General features: G+C 39.5%; 2 protein-coding genes across 2 annotated transcripts in view; one reads left to right on the forward strand and one right to left on the reverse strand.

Annotated features, from left to right (window-relative positions):
• The window catches only part of LOC141347676 (sphingosine kinase 1-like), a 43,155-nt gene extending 35,968 nt beyond the window's left edge, over positions 1-7,187 (forward strand). The window contains exon 5 of the mRNA XM_073852655.1: positions 6,317-7,187. Coding sequence (XP_073708756.1) covers positions 6,317-7,187 — 871 coding nt within the window. The remainder of the gene's footprint in view (positions 1-6,316) is intronic.
• A 1,142-nt stretch (positions 7,188-8,329) lies between these two features.
• Positions 8,330-20,309, reverse strand: part of ube2o (ubiquitin-conjugating enzyme E2O) — a 50,611-nt gene continuing 38,631 nt past the window's right edge. The window contains exons 11-20 of the mRNA XM_073852194.1: positions 18,905-19,059; positions 18,611-18,723; positions 18,408-18,530; positions 18,079-18,168; positions 17,706-17,973; positions 16,596-17,069; positions 15,575-15,711; positions 15,254-15,457; positions 14,810-14,867; positions 8,330-12,232 (exon numbers count right to left, since the gene is read on the reverse strand). Coding sequence (XP_073708295.1) covers positions 11,484-12,232; positions 14,810-14,867; positions 15,254-15,457; positions 15,575-15,711; positions 16,596-17,069; positions 17,706-17,973; positions 18,079-18,168; positions 18,408-18,530; positions 18,611-18,723; positions 18,905-19,059 — 2,371 coding nt within the window. The 3' untranslated portion in view covers positions 8,330-11,483. The remainder of the gene's footprint in view (positions 12,233-14,809; positions 14,868-15,253; positions 15,458-15,574; positions 15,712-16,595; positions 17,070-17,705; positions 17,974-18,078; positions 18,169-18,407; positions 18,531-18,610; positions 18,724-18,904; positions 19,060-20,309) is intronic.

Raw genomic sequence — 20,309 nt, forward strand, 5'->3', positions numbered from 1 at the left:
TAAAGTGTAATAATGACCCATATCTCAAAAATGCTACAGTAAAATGGTTTCATATGAGGTATGCATATATTATGGGACGTCCTGAATAAGAACTGATCATTGTTTTTTTCTACTTATTAGAAATGGGGTCAATAAACCCCTCTAAAGTGTAATAATGACCCATATCTCAAAAATGCTACAGTAAAATGGTTTCATATAAGGTATGCATATATTATGGGACGTCCTGAATAAGAACTGATCATTGTTTTTTTCTACTTATTAGAAATGGGGTCAATAAACCCCTCTAACGTGTAATAATGACCCATATCTCAAAAATGGTACAGTAAAATGGTTTCATATGAGGCGTGCATATAGTATGGGACGTCCTGAATAAGAACTGATCATTGTTTTTTTCTACTTATTAGAAATGGGGTCAATATACCCCTCTAAAGTCTAATACTGTCCCATATCAGAAAAGAACCATCAAAGACACCAATAAATAACACGGATCTTAAAGCAGAAATGCAAATAAACAAGTAAGTAAACATTCACGAGTATTTTGTAGTATTATTTCTCAGTCCTGGGCGTCTAAATGAAAAGCGCTCTGCAAGCGCGTTCTCTCTGGGCTGTTTCTGAAACTACCGTAATGACTGTAATATGCGCGCACTTTTAAAGTCAATCGCGGCTGGCTTGACCGTGTTTTTCTGAACCGCGGCTGGCTTTACCGCAGTTAAAATTTGACCTGGACCAATCCAGCCTATCCAGCCCACAAATTCACGTGAACGATTTTGCAGGGGCTGGGGCCTTAAAATGGAGTAAATAAATTAGTAAGTAAAAAAGGACAGAAACAATTAATAGATTTAATTAAATGTACTGCAAATACAGTTAACTTAATTATTTTATATACTTAGATTTAATATTGCATTTGTTGTACACAGAAAGAAGAATGCCAGTAATATTGGTAAAGAGTTAACACCTAGTTTATGTAAGACACAAACAGGCCTAGGCTATTTATATTTCATCAAGCTCTAAATAAATTACATTTTACTTGAATTAAAATTAATTACAACAATTAAAAAGTTCATCTATTAATAAGATCAAAGTCTCAGTAAAACCATGCTCATTGTTACCATGTACAGTTGCAATCAAAATTATTCAACCCCCTTGACCTGCAAGACATTTTGCTGCAGAGAACAACATTTTGTGAAAACAATTCAACAAAGGCATGAGTAAACTATTAAAGAAAGTTTATTAATACACATTTGAGTAATTCTGAGAACGTAAGTTGATGAATAATGACAAAAAATCGAATTGGCTCTAAACATTCATGTTCAAAATTATTCAACCCCTGAAAGGAAATTTGGTGTAGAATCTTTTATTCTTTAAAACCACCAATAAACACTGCCTGGAAGTGCTTAGATGCTTCTGTCACCTTTCTGCCGCAATCTTGGGCCATTCCTCGCCTGAAAAAGCTTTCAGATCACTGATAATCTTTGGTTTTTACTTTGCCACTGCTTGCTTCAAATTCAACCATGTATTTTCAATGAGAATTAAATCTGGAAACTGAACAGGCCACTTAAAAACATTCTATGACTGATTCCTAAACCAAGCTTAAGTACATTTGAACGTATACTTTAGGATGATTGTCCTGCAGGAAAGTCCATTGATTATTAGCTTTAGATTTTGCACAAAAGGCATCACAATGTTTGCCAAAATGTTCTTATACTTTCATAAATCAATGATATCCTTTGTATGGTCATGTTTTCCACTTCCTGCTACAGTAAAACAACCCCATAACAGGACTGGCCCACCTCCATGTTTGATGATGGAGATGGTGTTCATCTGCTTATAAGCTTTGTCATTTTTGCACCAGACATACTGCTGATCCATACGCCCAAAAAGTTCCAGTTTGGACACATCACTCCATAAAACAATCTTCCAGAACTCCACAGGTCTATTCAAATGAATTTTGGCATGTTCAAGGCAGCCTTTTTGTTCTTCTTGGTCAAGAGTGGTATTCAGCAAGATTCCTCAACATGAAGACCATACTTGTCTAGTGTTCCTCTTGTACACAGCATTGAAATATTTTTCGTCCTTTCGTTTGGGTCATCTTGCAAGTCTTTGGCTGTACATTGCAAGTTTTTCTCAGTTGATCTGATCAAACATTTTATGATATTGTGCTTTTTTGTTCAACAGCCTCAAAGGTTTTCTGGTTCAACACACATTAATCTAAGGAATACGGCTGCCAGCTGTGTCTCTAGGGACTTGTAATGTCTTAGAAATCTTCATGTAGTTTTAGACTTTCTAATATAGCAAACTATTTCTTCTCTATTGATTTTGTGTGAGCTTTGTTAATTTACCATATTTGCTACTCCCTATCAGCACATGAATGGGCCAAGAGTATACTATATGTAACACCTCAAGCTAATTCCATTTTTAATAAGTTTGTAAAGGCTTAAGACAATTTTTTAAGACAATTTTGTTCCTGACCATAAAAATAACTGTCTTAAAACAGCAATGTTGAATAGGGGTTGAATAATTTTGACATAGCTGTGTTATTAAAAAATCCTATAACTGTCACAGTTCTGTCTGTCTTGTCATTGGTTTTTCCCATTTGTCTTCCCCCCGTTGATCTGTCATTTGGTTTAGCCCTCGTCACCGTCATCTGTAACACCTGTGTTTTATTATCAGTCATCCATGTCACCTGTGTATCTTGATTAGTTTGTCTTTAAGAGTCTGTCTTTGAGTTCAGTGTATTGTCGGTCCTTAACGTTTTGATGTGTGTGAAAGCTCTTCGTGTTCCTGCCTTGTTCCTCTTGGAGAATTATATTAAATATATTGTATTTGTGAATATCGTCTATCGTCTCGTCTAGTCCTGCATACACCCCTGACAGAAGGACCGACCGAAACAGTTCCCCAGCGTGTTTCCCCTGCTTTATTTTTCGTTTTTCTCAGTGTTTATTTTTTGGTTTTTATCATGGACCCTGCTGTGAGCATCATTCTCCTGGAGCAGGGGGATCGCTCTCTCGAGGACTACACCAGAGACTTCATCCACCTCGTGCCTTACACGCACTACCCGGACTACTGCCTCTGTACCTTTTTCCGTAAGGGACTTAACCACACCATCAAGAGGCAGTTGTCCGGGGAAGGTCCTCGAGAGAGCATCGCTGATTTCATCGTGTGGGTGCTGGTGTCCAGCAGATCTTCGTCAAACACGGAGGATGACACCAGCCCCACACCTGACCCAGAACCCAGCCCAACATCACCCCGACAAGCGGAGTTGCAGCCCGAGCCCACCGACGATGGAGAGCCAGAGCCGAGAGCGACAGAGCCAGAGCTGGACCCATCGGACCAGGTGCGAGAGCCGACTGCAACATCCGTGACGGTGGAGTATGACGTGGAGCTAGAGAGGGCTACAGAGAGCCCTGCCCACTGCACCACCGCTGAGGGTGAGCTTGGATCTATTTCTGGGGATTTAATAGACTTCTTCTCGGATCTTGCCCAAGATAACTCTGGTAACTTAATTGACTTTGATATGGAAATATCCGTCTGTCCTGTCTGCCCGGAATTCCCACCCACCCACCCTCTGTCATCTGATGCCATGTTTGTCTGGCCGCCGCTGTCCCCTGACAGCCCCTCAGCTCACCCTCAGCCCACCACCTGTGCAGTGGGCTCGCCGCGGGACTGCCAGCTTCCATCGGCGTCTCGGCTGGAGGATCCCTCAGCTCCGCCTCCAGCCTCCGAGTCCTGGACTCCGCCTCGGCCCTTCGACCCCGCGGTTCCACCACGGCTCTCGACGCCCTCCTCTACACCGTCGCCCGTCGATCCACCAGCTCCACCGGGCTCCATCGTCTTTCCGGCTCCGCCCTGGTCAGTCGTCACCCCATCGGCTCCTCAGGACTCTGCTCCTCCGGCTGTGCCTCGTCGCGCCGTCCCACCGGCTCCTTGGGACTCCTCCTTCCTGCGGGCACAGCCTCCATCCTCTGTCGCTCTGGCTCCGCCGCGGATCTCCGGGACTCCGCCTCCGCCTCGGGCGCCAGAGCCTGTTCCACCTTGGCCCTCCGGATCCTCGGCGTCACCCCGGATCATCGGCTCTCCGTCTCCGCCTCGGGCTCCGCCTCTGTCGGTCGGCCCCATGGAGTCGGCGGCCCTCCCTCCACCATGGCTCCTCCCTCCGTCGGCTCCACCGTGGGCCGTCATCATGGCTGTGGTCTGGGTCCTGTGGATTTCCTCCTGCTTCAGGTCCCTCCTGTGTCTTCCCTGGCTCCTCCCTCCGTCGTCGCCCCCATGGACTGTCTTCTGTGTTACCTGGACTTTTGTTCTGGTCCTCCTCCGGGGGTTGCGTCCTCCGCCGGAGCCCCCTCCCTCATTGACTTTGGTTTCCTGGTTTTCCGCCCCTCTCGTTTTTTCGTTTTTTCCACGGCGCGAGGACGCGCCTTTCCGGAGGGGGGCATAATGTCACAGTTCTGTCTGTCTTGTCATTGGTTTTTCCCATTTGTCTTCCCCCCGTTGATCTGTCATTTGGTTTAGCCCTCGTCACCGTCATCTGTAACACCTGTGTTTTATTATCAGTCATCCATGTCACCTGTGTATCTTGATTAGTTTGTCTTTAAGAGTCTGTCTTTGAGTTCAGTGTATTGTCGGTCCTTAACGTTTTGATGTGTGTGAAAGCTCTTCGTGTTCCTGCCTTGTTCCTCTTGGAGAATTATATTAAATATATTGTATTTGTGAATATCGTCTCGTCTAGTCCTGCATACACCCCTGACAATAACTCAAAAACATTAAATTATATATTGACATTATCACTTTTTAATATGCCAGAAAACTGTTGTAGATGCAATTTAGTCCTGGATCTTCAGAAAGAGCAAAAAACATTTGTAAAGTACTGCAGTCTCTGGGGGGGTTGAATAATTTTGATTGCAACTGTATATGGTTTATGAAATAAATAGATAATAATAAACTATATAATTTAAAATAAAAAAAGTGTAAATGTTCATAAAATGTGAAAATAACTTATATGAAAGTGATTTATATTCCCCAATATTTAATATAAGTAATTACAGCAATATTTAATGTAACAAAACTGTATAACACAAAATTTTGAGCTGCATTGATAGAGCTGCAAAAGTGATGCGTACGTTCGGTCTGCTTTCGCACAGGCCTTGCAGATGCACAGTTTATTTGGGTATCAACTTTTCATTAAATGAATGGAGTATTTGCCTTTTGCAGTTACAGTTACAGTTGGAGAAGCTTTTATTTAACAGAAATGAAACATAAAATGTCCAAAACGGGAATAAAGTGTCCAAAATAAACAGGGGATCTTGTGTCCTTGTTTGTGCTGGGGAATCGTAAAGAAAGGGCAGTGTTTAGATAGGAGGGATCCAGCCAGGTAAGGGGTGAGACAGGCACAAGCATTTTGTTCCGTAATTCAATCACAGTTTAAATAAAAAGATCTTTCATTGCCAGAAATAGATTATGAATTATTAACTTTTATACATGGGGAAAAAACTGCATTATGACATGCGTCTGAGTGTACATATAAATCAGCATTTGGTTAAATACCAACATAAAGGAGTTCTAAATCATACAGTGAGTTTGATTAACAGGTAATTGGGCTTGAAACTTTCAGCTACTTTCAGCCACTAGTCAAATTTACAGTGTACAGTTTTTCCACAGTTTTGCTGTCTGTGATCAATTTGGGGATTGTAAGAAGGAAAGCTGTAAAAAAGTTTACACAAGACTCGCCAGTCGCTGATCAGTTAATGTGATGTGTTCTTTGATGGCTGATTAATTAACTGAATTAATTAACAAAACCTGTCTGTCTGTCAGTCAATGTCTAAATATATTATCAGCTCAAAGGGTATACAGCTTTTTGTTTTTTGTACAATGATAACTGTTAAAACATTTTAGCAACTTTTTTTAACCTTCACATTTTTAAGTTATTTTAAACATTCAGACCTAACATCAAAGCAGATTTCACTCATCTAGTTGTTTTTGTGATAAATCTTAGGCTTCAAGAAATGTTGTCACAGTTGTGCGGTGTGCCATGTCTTTTATCCGAAAATCTCACTGAGGTATTAAGAACATATTAAAAAGTCTGACAGTAAACAAATGCAAAGGACCATAAAAATCATAGAGTGTGCATCCTAACTTCATATGAATTTTTTCTGCTTAAAGTGAACTGAATTTACAACATGAAATTTGTAACATTCAGCAGATAATTTATTTATTTTTTAACAAATATAGCATAAATCATTGGGAAAACCAGATGCATTACACCATAAAAGCTTTTGTCATAGGGTTGTGGTGACTAATGTGCCTTGCGGCTGTTTTCCAGGTTACAGGCTGTGTCCAGTGAGGAGCTGTTGATAAGTTGTGGCTTTATCTTATGTAAAGGCCTGGTGTCACGACTGGACCTCACATCTGTCTACTTGGCCTCCAGTCAACGCTTGTTCTCTTTCCTGTCTTTGGCCTGGGGCTTTGTGGCTGATGTAGACATTGAAAGTGAGAAGTATCGCCATGTGGGAGCTGCCCGGTTTACAGTGGGAACCCTGGTTCGTCTGGCTTCATTAAGGGTGTATAGGGGGAAACTGGCTTACTTACCCATAGAGAACCCCATGCCTCAACCTTCTCTGGTGGATTCCACTGCATCATTTAGCCACATATTTCCCCAGTCTAACTCTGACACCTGCTGTCCTTCAAATGACTTACTTGGTCATACGCTCCAAAATTCGCTTAAAATTTCCAGCAACTCCAACAATACTCCCAAGTCAAAGCAATCAATCTCATCACCTTTGTCTGTACTTGGTCCTACGGACTTCCTACTTAACCCTCTCAACCAGCCGGTACCAGGACACCGGACAGTGGTTCAAGATGAGGATTTTGTTCTAGTTGTGGCCATGTACCAGTCTCACCTTGCAGAAGACATGTTGGTGGCACCTTCTTCCAGACTCGATGATGGCATAATCCACCTGATTTATGTAAAGGCGGGTATTTCTCGCAGATCTCTTCTACGCCTATTCTTGGCGATGGAAAAAGGCGGCCATCTTAACACAAACTGCCCCTATGTGGTTTATGTTAAAGTTATGGCTCTGTGTCTTGAACCATACTCACCCAAAGGGATCATAACTGTGGATGGAGAGCTGGTAGATTATGGACCGGTACAGGCACAAATTAATGGCAGCCTGGCAAGACTCATAGCTGGGTGACAAAACAGATATAGTGCTGGCAGTTAATGAAAGTAGAAGGGGACTGGGGGTATCAAGCTATGTAATAAAAGTAGCACATCTGCTCCATGGATAGTATCACAACTCTTTTGAAGCCATATAACAGGTTTGTGACGTATAACTTGAATAAAATTGAATGAAATCAAGCTACCACTGACATTATCATTGACAAATAACATTTTTGCCTGTGCCTTACACAGTTCTACCATACCGTATACTGTGTATTTGGAATATAGTGCATTAGTCCTATGAACTACTTTTATGATGCCTTACTGGTGGCTTTTCGTCATTTTGGGAGCTTCATAGACCCTATCCTCATTCACTTACATAAAAAAGCCTTCTGTGTTTCATTGACAAAATCATGCTGGTTCGTAAAAACATGAGAGTGACTAAAGTTTTTGCATTTTTAATATATCCTAATGCAAACACAAGTACTGCCTGACTAACAGAGAAGATACTGAACATCATTAAGAAAAATACTCTTCTTATCTTTAGTCTCAATATCACATGAATAGAACATGGAGTGTTAAAAGATACTGAACATCATTAAGAAAAATACAGGACTGATTTAACAGGATAAAGAGGAATCATTGATCAGTAGAAGCATCCCTGCTGGTAGGCCTTGCTTATGATTTTCTTAAGAGACTCAGCTGTCAGTACCTCATGCGTATGTATGTGTATAGGGACGGTTACTTACATTTTAAAAATGCACAAGTGACCTGGTCTGGGTCTTTGTTATATAACAAATTTTATCTTAAGCAGACTTTTTTTTTTGCACATGTACTGTAATGATCAATTATTGATCAAAGGTGAAGCATTACCTTAATGCACCTTACCAAGATGTACTGTATGTTTTGGAGCAATTTATCAAATCTATATATATATATATATATATATATATATATATATATATATATATTTTTATTGAGTAATGACTGTGACTGTTATGTAGATTATAGATATTCAGTTTACAGTGTAAAATTAACTATGCAAAAAATGTTTTACGAAATCTCTGATGTGCCTTAACGGTGAAATAAGAAAAATCTTACAACTGTAAACATCACAAAATTATACTAAGATACATTTGATTGTTGTACATCAAGATATGAATATATTTATTGATATCAATCTACAACAACGGTGAACAGCAAGTTAGGGATGTATCGTAACAATACTACTACCAAGTTAAAATTTGATGCCAGAGGAGCTTTACTGTTCAACTCCACGATTTTGGAACGAGTGGCTGACTTTATTTCTATGGATTAAATTCATGTATTTAATATTGTCAGAGTAATCTATTTTTTTCCTCACACCTTTTCTATTGGAAAGTCAAAGCAAAAAATGGAATAAAAGTTTGTTTAAATATTTGTTGTTCTTCTGATTAATTTTTTTCTGGTGGACAATTACTTCCTGAAATATAAATAAATAAATAAAGTACAAAATGGGATAGTTCACAATATTTTACAATGGTTCTGCTTGAAAGAGTTTAATGCTTCACTTTTTACATTGTTTAGTGCAACCAAAAAAAAAAAAAATCAACAAATAGAAATTAATCAAAAATAAATCGATAAAATAAAAATATAACACACTCTTCAATACACCTCAAGCATTCACATGACCACGTATTTTCTGTTAAATATATAATCTATATATCATATATATTTATATAGTCATGACTTCTGTACAGAGAATTCAGGCTACAAATCATATGTTTATTAATTTACCAATACAGGCCACTGTGGAAATGTTTACATTGTACAGTCAAGTCTTGTGTAGCCGTTAAGGCTTAAAGCAACATGTTGCATGCTTTGGCTGTTACCTCTCCTCATAATAGTGTGATTAAATTCAGAGTATTGTACACATACACAGAAAATATTTCAGAGTTTAAGGTTGATGTTTGATTCTTGCTTAAGACTTCGCTTCACATTTCAGTAATGAAACGCATGAAATTTACTGAAAATGAATCACAAAGGACTGAACTGGTGAAAGTGTGTAGTGGAAGAGAGAGAATTAGAGTTTAATCTGTGTCAACTGAGGCAATGTGCAACTGTTTGATAAAGCATTTGTATACTCTCCAAATACCAAACTGTAATAAACTACAAATTCAAAAGAAAACAAGTTAAATAAATTATTTTTTATAGAACAAATACCTTACTGTAAGCAACTTTTATGCATGGAAACATGTATGAGAATATCTTATACAAGATGACACAAAGCCATCAGCAAAAGATTTATTTTTCTTTTCTGTCTTTCAAAAGACTTATACTGCTGATGTTTTTCTGCAAGTTACCATTTATTACATCTACACATCTGCTATCAAGCCCAATAGCCAAACTACAGAAAAAGCAAGCTGGATGAAGACTAAGAAAAAAAAAAAAAGAAAATTAGCCAGCTGCTTACACCTCAATAAGAAACATGATGTGTCTTCCAGCAGAAACAAGTGTAATTATGTGCAAACTGATGACTCCTGATGCCTGGTGACTCCATATCCATATAAAGCTATGTGTACTTTTCACAAGTATTGCATCACAAAGAGCAACAGCACATAAAAGACATGTGAGAGTTGTCTGAAGGCTGTGCTTTAATTACAGCTGGCCTTATGCTGATGTAAACAAAAGAGTGAGGTCTAAACTGCTCATTTTGAAACTAGTCCGCTGCCTCCTAGAGGTCTGGAGAACCACAGCACCAGGATTAACATGAAGCTTCTAAATCACAGCATTTAAATCAATTCACAGAGATATTGGAGAAACGTTGGTAGTTGGTTAAATAGTGTCAATCAAAAAAATAATAATATAGGCAAATATACAAACAGACCATTTCACAGTTGTCTAAAGAATACAACTTCTCGAATTGTGCTTGAGAAAGTAATTAGTAACATTTACGCCTCTCCATCATAACTAGTGCGACTGACTGGGCGCCTTAATAGAGAATGACAGGTATAATGCGATAGGAAAGGGGAACCTAGGGTCAAGCTTGAAATCAGTTAAGGCAACAATGTTGGATAGAGGAAAGTTAGAGATGACCGGTCAAACCTGTGTGTTTAAACAAGAAACCTTCATGCAAACACAGCTCACAACATCTGAATCCTGGCTGCTAAACCTCTTTAAGTAATTGACTCTCAGGACAGCTCAAACAGACCCTCTGGGTGCTTTCTCACATTTAATTGAATAGAAGACTGACCTGCCTCATACTAAAGGTCCCATTGTTTATTTACACATATGTAAACTGGATTTATGATATGTATGCATTTATGGCAAAAGTGTAAGAATAATGTTTTAAATAATGTACTGTACAGAGAATAATAGTTAGTAATGTCAAAAATCCTTCTCTGTTGTGCCATGGAGGGGGAGGGACAAAGACAGGGGATGTCAGATTCCAGTTTCAAGAGTCAGATAGTTTAGTGTGTCTGGTTGCTTTGTTTTTAAATGTAAACTTGACACTCAACTTTCACATGATTTCTGTGCAAAACACCAGCAGGGTGAGTACCGTATAGATGACTGGGCAGTTGTACAACTTTGACTTTTTTGGATCTAAAAGCAAGTCACCAACACTTTTAAAGAAAGACTGAAAAACAATGCAATGTTAGCAGCACTAACATGACAATATGGACCAGAAAGCAAGTCATGCTGGGAAATATAATTATTTGATTAATCAAGGACAACAAATCACACATCTGATCCGAAACTTTTTGGAAAAACGGACAATAACATCCTTCCTTTTTTTTCTGCAAATGAATTGTGCAAACCAATATGTGGTGAGTTTGATGGTGATCCCATCAGAAAATAGTCTCTATCCTTCCCATAGTAGCAAATAACAATGACTAAGACCTCTTGGATCATCCAATGGCACAATAACTCCAATCCCTCTGGTATAGTTTATACCCACAAATCTTGAAAAGTCACAACACAACAAAAGCTTCAGTCACGCCTCAGTATCTCTTAAAGTCTCACATCCATCTGTTTTGTCCATACTTCCCTGAGAGAGCAGTGTGACAGCAGGGTGGTTGCCAGGGAAACTAGATAGAGGGCATATGAAATTTCAACATTGTTTTAATAGAAACCAATAATGTGTGCTGCCACCCCATGACCGATGAGAGGAAACAAAAAACAATGCAACTAAAGACGTGCTACAAAGCAATTAACAAAGGCAGCTAGGAACATTAGCGGCCTGATGAGCAGATCCAAGATCCTGGACAAAGAATTAAAGGGGAAAAGCGCAGCTCTTGGGTTGAATAAAGCAGGTGAAATGAAAATAGGGAAGAATTATGCTGGAGGGCAATTATTTATTTTCAGGAATGCCAGCAGCTGTGAGAGTAGCTCGATACTGCTGCAAAACTACACGCATGCTCTTCACAAAGCCTTTGGAAAGAGGGAAGAGTGGGAATCCAATGTCTGGATAGCCACTGCGCTCTGGAAGGAAGCTGCGATAGCTCTTTCTCCGTTTCTTTGGTCTCACAGCCGGCTGAGACTCCTGATACGGTTTTACACTTTGTTGTGATGTCATGAAACTCAACGCCCCTTCAGAACCTTCTGGTATTTCTGATCCTGCACCACCCACAACTGAACTATCACACTCAGAATTCTGGCTCAGGTCCCGCGGCCCACCTGAACCAGAAGGTCCACTAGGCCCCAAAGTGGAGGGACTGAGACCTGAGTCCTCAAGCTCCTCTTCGCTTCGCACATCCTGCTTGCTTGGGCTGCTGTGGGCCAGAGCTGATGGGATCTCTTCCAGAGGTTCTCCATGGAGGCTGCCAACACCACATCGTGAAGCACGGTCAGTCACTGCCCCATCCAACTCTAGCCAGGACTCCAGCCGATGGACCAGTCGCCAGCCGCTGCAGGCAAAGTGCTCACAGACCTCTTGCTGAAAGACCTCCACAGGCTGCTGAAGAAGCTGAGTCATTGACTGCACCATCTTAATAAGTGCCATCTCATTGTAGCAGCGACTGTTCTCGTAACCCTCCTGAAGGCCGCGGTCACTGTCAAAGCCAGCCTCATTATAGTATGGTTCATTGACCAAGATCAGACCTAAAGGCATGGAGACAAAATATTTACACAGTGCAAGAGAGAAGTGAGTTCTAATGAAATCATACATTCAAAATTACATTTCAAAAGCATGACCCTACAAAAGTGATCCTTAAAGTAAATTTGCGACTTTGAAGCCCCCTACAGTTAAGTAAGTAGAATGCCTTTGCAATAGCTAGGTAGTTGTACCTGAGCATTTGCTGCTGGTTGCACAGTATACCAGCACTAGATAAATATTGATATTTTATATTTTAAACTGTACAATATCACGATTTTGCTCATTTTGTTAGTTGATGTACTGCTGTTCCAAAGTTTAACGCTATCCGGCAGTGTTACCCAAAACGAAACGTGGCAATGAGGAACAAGTAGTATCAAACAGATAAAACTCAGTCTACATACTAATTGTGCTGACAACATAAAATGAGTCTTATGCCGAGTTCAGATTGCACGATTTTCAAAGCAATCGCGTCACAGATGTTTTCACACTGCATGACTATCTGGGGTAGCATTCCGTCGCTGCTGTGTTCACACTGCACAATGGATCGGCGACAGGGGGTTTCACACTGCATGACTTTACAATAGGAAGAATCGCTGACAACTTTGTCCCGGTCCGCAAACTACGTCTCACAACCAAACACGCGAGAAGTGACATGGAAACAACGCGAGGTCAGGTGTGCAAGTTCTCACGTGAGACTGGTATTATTATAAAAAAAAAAATGGTAGCCCGCAAGAAGCTTGTCATACAAATTGCATGTGCACTCATTTGCAGCGGAAAGAAAAGAAGCCGAAGCTATTCTTGTTGATATTAGGTGTGTTCGAGCTCATGCTGCGCTGCGCAGACCAATCGGCGAGATTAGCCGAAAGCAGTCGGGGAGGAGCTGAAAACGGAGCCGTCAAGTCGGACACGTTGGGGATCTCGTCGCTTCCTCAAACATGGCAGATCACGTGGCGTTTGCCTACTTTATTGCAGATGAACTGGAAGCTATAGAAATACCTTTTTGTTGGAAGAAATGCAGCAGATGCAAGTGAAGCAGCAACTACAGATTTCAGCATCAATCAATGTTGACCACATTACATTAAATGTCTGTGACAGTTTAGTTATTCCATAAAAAATATTACTTAAATATGCAGCTGAATACTATAAGTGGTCTGTATGAAAAAAGTACAATAATAAACTTATGCACAAATCCAATAAAAAAAATGTACTGCAGTCAAAAGATCGTAAACTATTTACGAAATGGCATGCAAATTGATTTGTTATGGATTGAAGCACGAAACACGCATGATCATCGTCATGTGGTGAATGTGGCCGATCATGAGAAGCTGTGACGTCATCACAGCCTGGTGCAGTCGCTCCTGAAATGCTGCGCTGGCTGAGCAAGCCGGCTGTTCTCGAAACGCTCTCGCGTTACTTTGATGCCACACGTGAAGGTCACGTGGCGTCGGCGCCGGTTCAAGTTGGACAAAAGTTCTAACCGGCATGCACTACTTCAAGTCAGCCACCGATCGGTCTGCGCAGCGCCGCATGAAGTTGAACGCACCTATTGTGGTCTATACCTTCATAACTCCTCCCCCAACTTCCCGCTGGCCTGGATGTTGCCGTCTCATTGGCTGTAGGTAATCGCCGATGTGATTTTCAGTCAGATCACCTTTCACACGGCATGATTTTGAATCGCCGACAGGTCCAGATATTTAGCATGCCAAATATCTCATGGGTGTCGGCGATTCTCTCAGATCGCGTCTTTGATAACTCACACTGTGTGATTGTCATTCACGTGAACGAGCACCGATTTGCCTGTGATTTCGGGCATTTGTCGGCGATTTCTCAAAACCTGTCGGCGAGTCAATATTGGGGCTAAAATCATGCAGTCTGAACTCGGCATTAGTGACTTACAGTAGGAGCCCTCTTCACTACTCCTAACGTTTCATATATTTAGGAGCTAGGTTTAGCGCTGAAACACTTTGTGAAATACTCTTAGAGCAAACATTTTGGAGTCATTTCTAAATTTAGGACTGACACACCTATTATTTTTAAGATTTTCTCCTAAATTGGCAAGTTATAAGCTACTTTTAGCCTTAAAATGTTTTGTGAATACAAGCCCAGACGTGTTTACGTTAGCATGAATTCATTTAACAGTACTTAAAAAGCTGGAGTTTGTTTAGAGTGATTATAACTGATAATATAGTTTCTAAGAAGTGCCGTTTATGTTGTTTACATGTTTATGCTCAAAAACAAGCAACAAATTTGTTATTGCAGAGTTTCACACAGTGCTCCTAATAAAACTGTTTTGAGGCTGCATATGTGTCACCAATGGCACTGATTTATCATCAAGGCAGATTCTGGTATCATACCGAAGTCAAAATTGTGGTATCAAGTCCTTCCTATTACCCTTAAAAGAATCTGCCATTTTCACAGAATTTCACAGATGCTCACCAAAGTTTAAACTTGACTTAAGTTTCAGAAATATACTGTATTGATTTTTTTTTTTTTTTGGTTCATTATAAAAAAGTCATTACAGTACAATAATAACTGTACTAACTGGGCTTATAAGGGAATAATAAGATGAGTTTTTAATTAACCTTGTATAGAGATAAGCACTTGCAGTAGACTGGATTTGCTGGTCCATCTTTCAGTACCCTGTGAAAGAAAACATTGAAAAATGGTCAAAGCTGACATACGATTTTTGCAAACCTTTAAAGGCTAAAGCTAAATTGTGCTTTTCATTAATGATAACAATAGCAAAGTGGTTACTGAAAAATTTGATATAGATCTTTTCAAGAATCCTAATTTTCTATTACAGTAGCATAGCTGGTACAGCAGTAAAGAATCATCTATTTTCATTCCAATGGTCAGAGAGAATTTAACAGCTTTGAAAAACAAAATAATTTAGAATATGACCGCCTGAAATGACAAAAAGTAAAGTCATCCAACATAGTGACAATGATCAAAGGGAGTGCAAAGAGATGGCTAGTTCGAAATCAGGATATTAGCCAGAAATTAGATCAGCGACTAGGTCAGCTTACCTTTCCAATCCAGGTGCCAAGAAGACTGACACAAACCTTCCCATTGTCATAGAGGTTTGGGTTAAGTCGCCCGCTGCATTGAGAGAGGTAACGGAAAAGAGGAGGAACAGCAGGATATATATTAGGAAGCTGGATATCAAAAAGGAAGAGTCCGTCCTCATAGGGAGTGCGATTAGGACCCTTAATAAGAGCTGAGAAAAGGTCCTAAAGAGAAAAACAAGAGGAAAGTTAATCACATTCCACAATTTTAGAGAAAATATTGCATTTCATACATGACAAAATAAAACAATATAACAACCAAATCTGTTCATAAAAAGATACCATTCTGTCCTCAAAAGTCTTCACCATGATGCCATCAGGCAGAGAGGTAGCCAGCAGGGCCATTTCTTTCCTTACAGTGCTAAAGAACTTCTTTGCCTCTGCTGGCTGGAACTCCATTTTTTTAAATGAGTGGGTGTCTATGGTGAGAAAGAGGGGTCATTTTAGAGAGCTTGTAGAATGAAACTCAGACCAGATATATCCTGTAGCTCAAACAGTAGGATATGTCACTGATAGCTCTGATTAAAATGTAAATGTGCACCTTCAATACAATATAAGACACTTTGAGTAAAAGCGTCTGCCAAATGCGTAAATGTACAATGCAATATTTGAAAATGTTGTACTGATTTTTGTTCTTCTGACATCACACCCTTACAGAAACGCCCAAATAGAGGGCAAAACAAGGCTTTCCTCCACCGACCTCCAGTTTTTTTTACGAGGTTTGCATCAAGTAATAATGTATTAAGACGGTGATATTAAAAGGGCAAATTCAGTATACACCTTATTGATGATGCATACTTCATACAGGCAAGCAGGGGAACCCAGAATATAAACAGAATGCGCAAAGTTTCAGATTAAATCTTTTCCCATAGAAAACCATTATTCAGAAAACACAATTTAGTGCACAGTTCATATTCCAGACTCATCTGCTTGCCTGCATAAAGTACGCATCATCAATAAGGTGAGTACTAAATTGAGGTGAGACCTTTTAATATCACCATTTTAGAGGCACTTTTCATGTTAAACGTTTTAGAAAGTCAGTGTTTTTAGTGAGTGAAATATTGCAGCGGGTGATTTATATGTATTGCAAATGGCCAGAACTTGAATTTCGTTCACATATGTTTGTTTTATTCTTTTGAGAGGTGATCTAAATATTGCGAATTGAAAACAGATCGAAAATGCGGTTCTAAGCATGTTTTGCTTGACTGAAAACTATGGATATATTGTTCACATGAGAAGGCACGTATGCCGTAGTAAGTCAAAAAAAAAAAAAAAAAAAAAAAAGCTTTGCTGGTGTCTGTACCTGGTGCCCATTCCAAAACAGAAAACACTTCCCCTTTAGCACTGGTGAAGGTGACACCCGGTTTGCCTCCACTCTGCTGACACAAAACTGGCGTGTCACTAGGCCACTCAGAACGCACAGGCGTCTGTGGTTCAGCTAGCACTGGTGCCGTCACTTTCTCCTCCTCAATGGCAGCCTCCATTTTATCTTCTTCTACAATGGCCACATTGTCTAGAGTTTTCTTCAGATTCTCCTGAAGTTTCTTAATGTCATCCAAAAAGCGCTTTTCTTTTGTAGGTTTGGCATCGGCGGGAGTTGTGGCAGCACTTGTGGCTGATGGTTCGGCAGTGGGAGAGGTCGGTGATCCAGTCCAGAGCTGCTCAACAGTCATGTTCTTTAAACTTTCCAAAATCTTCAGGGCTTCTTTAAGCTCACGGAAGCCACGTGGTGGAGTCTCTTTACTGGTTTTCTCTTCAGGTGCAACTCCACCTCCACCTGAGCAAGCAAAAATAAAAAGAATTGCTGCAAAGTGTTCACTGTTATCCAACCAATGAGCAGAGGACATAAAAACGGACAACACTAATGTCCATGGGCATCACTAGTAGGGGGAAAAGTGGGACAGAGTACATGGGGCCCAGGGCTTTAAGCAGCACCATGCTTCCCTTCGATTTCTACCAAGACCGCAGTTTTAATGCAATAAACTACACAGGTGCCCATAAAACCTAACAATGCCACTGAAGATGTAATTACATTTTCATGAAAATAAATCAATATATACTTTTTATATACACATAGAATCCATTTTGTTTTATGTAAAAAAAAAATGTTTATACATTTAATATATCTTGGTGGCAATTGACTGTTGCAATGTTTAATAGAAATATTAAGTTAATAAATGAAAAAAAAAAATGTAGACAGAGAAAAAAATAAATAAAAATAGAGTGTACATTTCAGGCGACCCCGGCGCAGTATTCAGTAGCTGCATAATAAGTCCCTAAGGTCTATATTGCTGGATGCTTTTGGATGTTTTGCATGTTTGTTTCTCTTGCAATGTGAATGTGATTTGTCTAATGTTAATGCACCAAAGAGAACATACTTAATTCTGAAAAAAACTTTATGAGAATTCAATACCTCCAGGAAGTTCAGGTGTAGGGACAGCTCCTGGTGAGTCTGTAGTTGTGGAGGCATGCACGCCATGGGCTTTGCCATCAGCAGTGGCACCTGTGGGGGAGGAGACTGGGATGGTTTCCCCACCACCTGGTTCCTCTTCCACTTGTCCATTATCTGTCTCCCAGCTATCACTCTCATCTTCCCATTCTTCAGATGAGGCACCACTACTGCTGACTTCTGCAGAGTCATAATATGTTTCTTCAATCTCAGACTCGACATTATACAAGTGCTGAGAGAGAAAGAATAAATAAGTGTTAGTTCTAGGATCTATAAGTGAATGTGCGCTTATACAGTAGCAAGATCATTAAATCAGTTTGAGTAAACTGGTGCATACCTGTGGCAGGACAATTGTCTTAGAATTATCAGCCCACACAACCTCTACTTTACTGCTCAGATCCACCCTGGACACCTGGCCAACAGATCTCTACAGGACAGGTGAGGTAATGCATTAAAGCAAAAATGAATGAAAACCAAGAAACAAACACAAAAAAAAAGTTTTACATAAAAAGTGCAGAGAGATCAAACTCAAAGCAGAACTCCTAGCAGCGTCAGGAGTTACATTTTAAACTACATAATCAGACTCGATATAAACACACACTGACAATGTGGTAAGCGTGAAAATGTTCTTTTCAAAGTCTCTTAAATGCAAAACTATTTTTGTACCTCATTTTCACAGTCCTCTGTGTCAGAGTTGCCAATCCTTATGACAATATCCGTTGTGTGGAAATGGAAATCTGGATGATCAGCAATGTCATAAACACTAACATCCTCCTCTTCCCCAATCACCTACATATACAAGAGTAATTTGTTAAATAATATGAAAACATACAATCCCAAACACCTCTTAATAGCAAAAACAAAAATACCTCAACATCATCGCCTGCAGCATTAAGTTTGACCCACTTGACGACACAGGTTCTGGCCTTATGGTCACCTGACTGAATCACCCCATAGATGCCTGGATCCTGAAGAGCCTGGGCTGCAGGAGCCACAATCAAACAATTTATTTCAAGTGAGGTAAAAGCAAGATCTAATCCCTTGTTGGGTCTAAAATAACTAATTGCCAAGTCACTTGTAAACAACCTAATAAGGACTTGATGCACTAAATAAAGGCATGAAACATAAAGATCATATTGAAAATTTCAAAAAAGACAACATACGTCGTTTGTCTACAACGTAGTCTCCAGGGCAGAACTCATGGTTGTCCAGGTGCTGGATAGGGATCAGGTCATTGGACCGGATGCCTGTCTCTAATCTACCATCCTTCCACATCACATCTGCAGAGGTTACAGTGGAGACAACCTCAACTGCCACCCTAAGCACAAACAGACACACCATTTAAGAGTATATTTAATTTATGTCTTATTTCATTTGACAGAAATATGATGTCTTTAATATTACTATCAAAAAGGGAGTGTCATTTGAGGTATTTTCTAAATATGCCTCATATTCGCCTTTCCCCCATTGAGCTGAAATGATAAATGACAGATACTATAACTGCACATCAAGAATATTTTCAAAAGGACAAGAAGCTATAACATTACACATCTGCTGAGCCATTCTACATACTATGAAACACAAGTAAATGCATACAGAGCTCAGCGAGGTTTCATTATATTGTCCCTAGTCTCACTGCATACACTGTGAAATGCTAATTGCATCTACAGGACCACAACAGGGTCAATACATGCCAGCAATCATAACAATTTGAGCAATCCTAATTTTAAGAATTTGGTTGCAATCCAAATTTTAAATCATGATTCGATTAATCATACTATACTTGTAACTGTATATTTTCCAAAAATAAATGACCTGCAATTTAGGGAGTGGCTTTTAGACAGCTTGCTGTTAAAAAGACTTTGTTCATAAAAGTCATAGATTTGCAAACTGGACTATTCTACATTGTAAAAACAAAATGGTAATGGTAACTGGTAATTTTCTGCCAGGACATTATCCAGTAATTTTATAAATATTTCTGTTAACCCTAAAACACGATGCAATGCACAATGTGCAGAAAGTAAAAAATATAAAATACAAGAAAAATATGTATGGAAATAAATATGGAAAATTCCTTTATATTAATACTGTAAATTGTGACATTTTTTTTTCTATACAATGTTGATGCACATAACCCACAAGGATAATCTAATAAAAGTTTTTTTTTTCCATTGTATTATTGCTGGCTTAGCCACACTCTGTCTTCATATTGATTTATTTTACTACAGTATTTAATACCTATACCTACAGTATTTAAAGTGTTCTACTTGAAATGTTGAAAGAACAGACATTCTAGAAATGTCTCCTGAATGAGCATGAATGAACATGTTTGTGTTGGATGTTCACACGGGCCATGTCTTTTCTGTACAGATTTGCATCGTATATTCAGCATTTAAATGTTATTCAATGGTTTCCCTTAATTATTGAAAATGTATTACAAAACCACCAAATAGGTGGTGATATGCACCAAGTATGTAAATGACCTTTGAACAGAAAAATAAGAAAGAAGCAGTATGACGCTCTTTTCTTAGCGTCTGATTTGTTGCTCTGTTGAGGATGTCTTGTGTG

The sequence above is a fragment of the Garra rufa genome, chromosome 12 (assembly GCF_049309525.1).
Source record: "Garra rufa chromosome 12, GarRuf1.0, whole genome shotgun sequence".
NCBI classification, from domain to species: domain Eukaryota; kingdom Metazoa; phylum Chordata; class Actinopteri; order Cypriniformes; family Cyprinidae; genus Garra; species Garra rufa.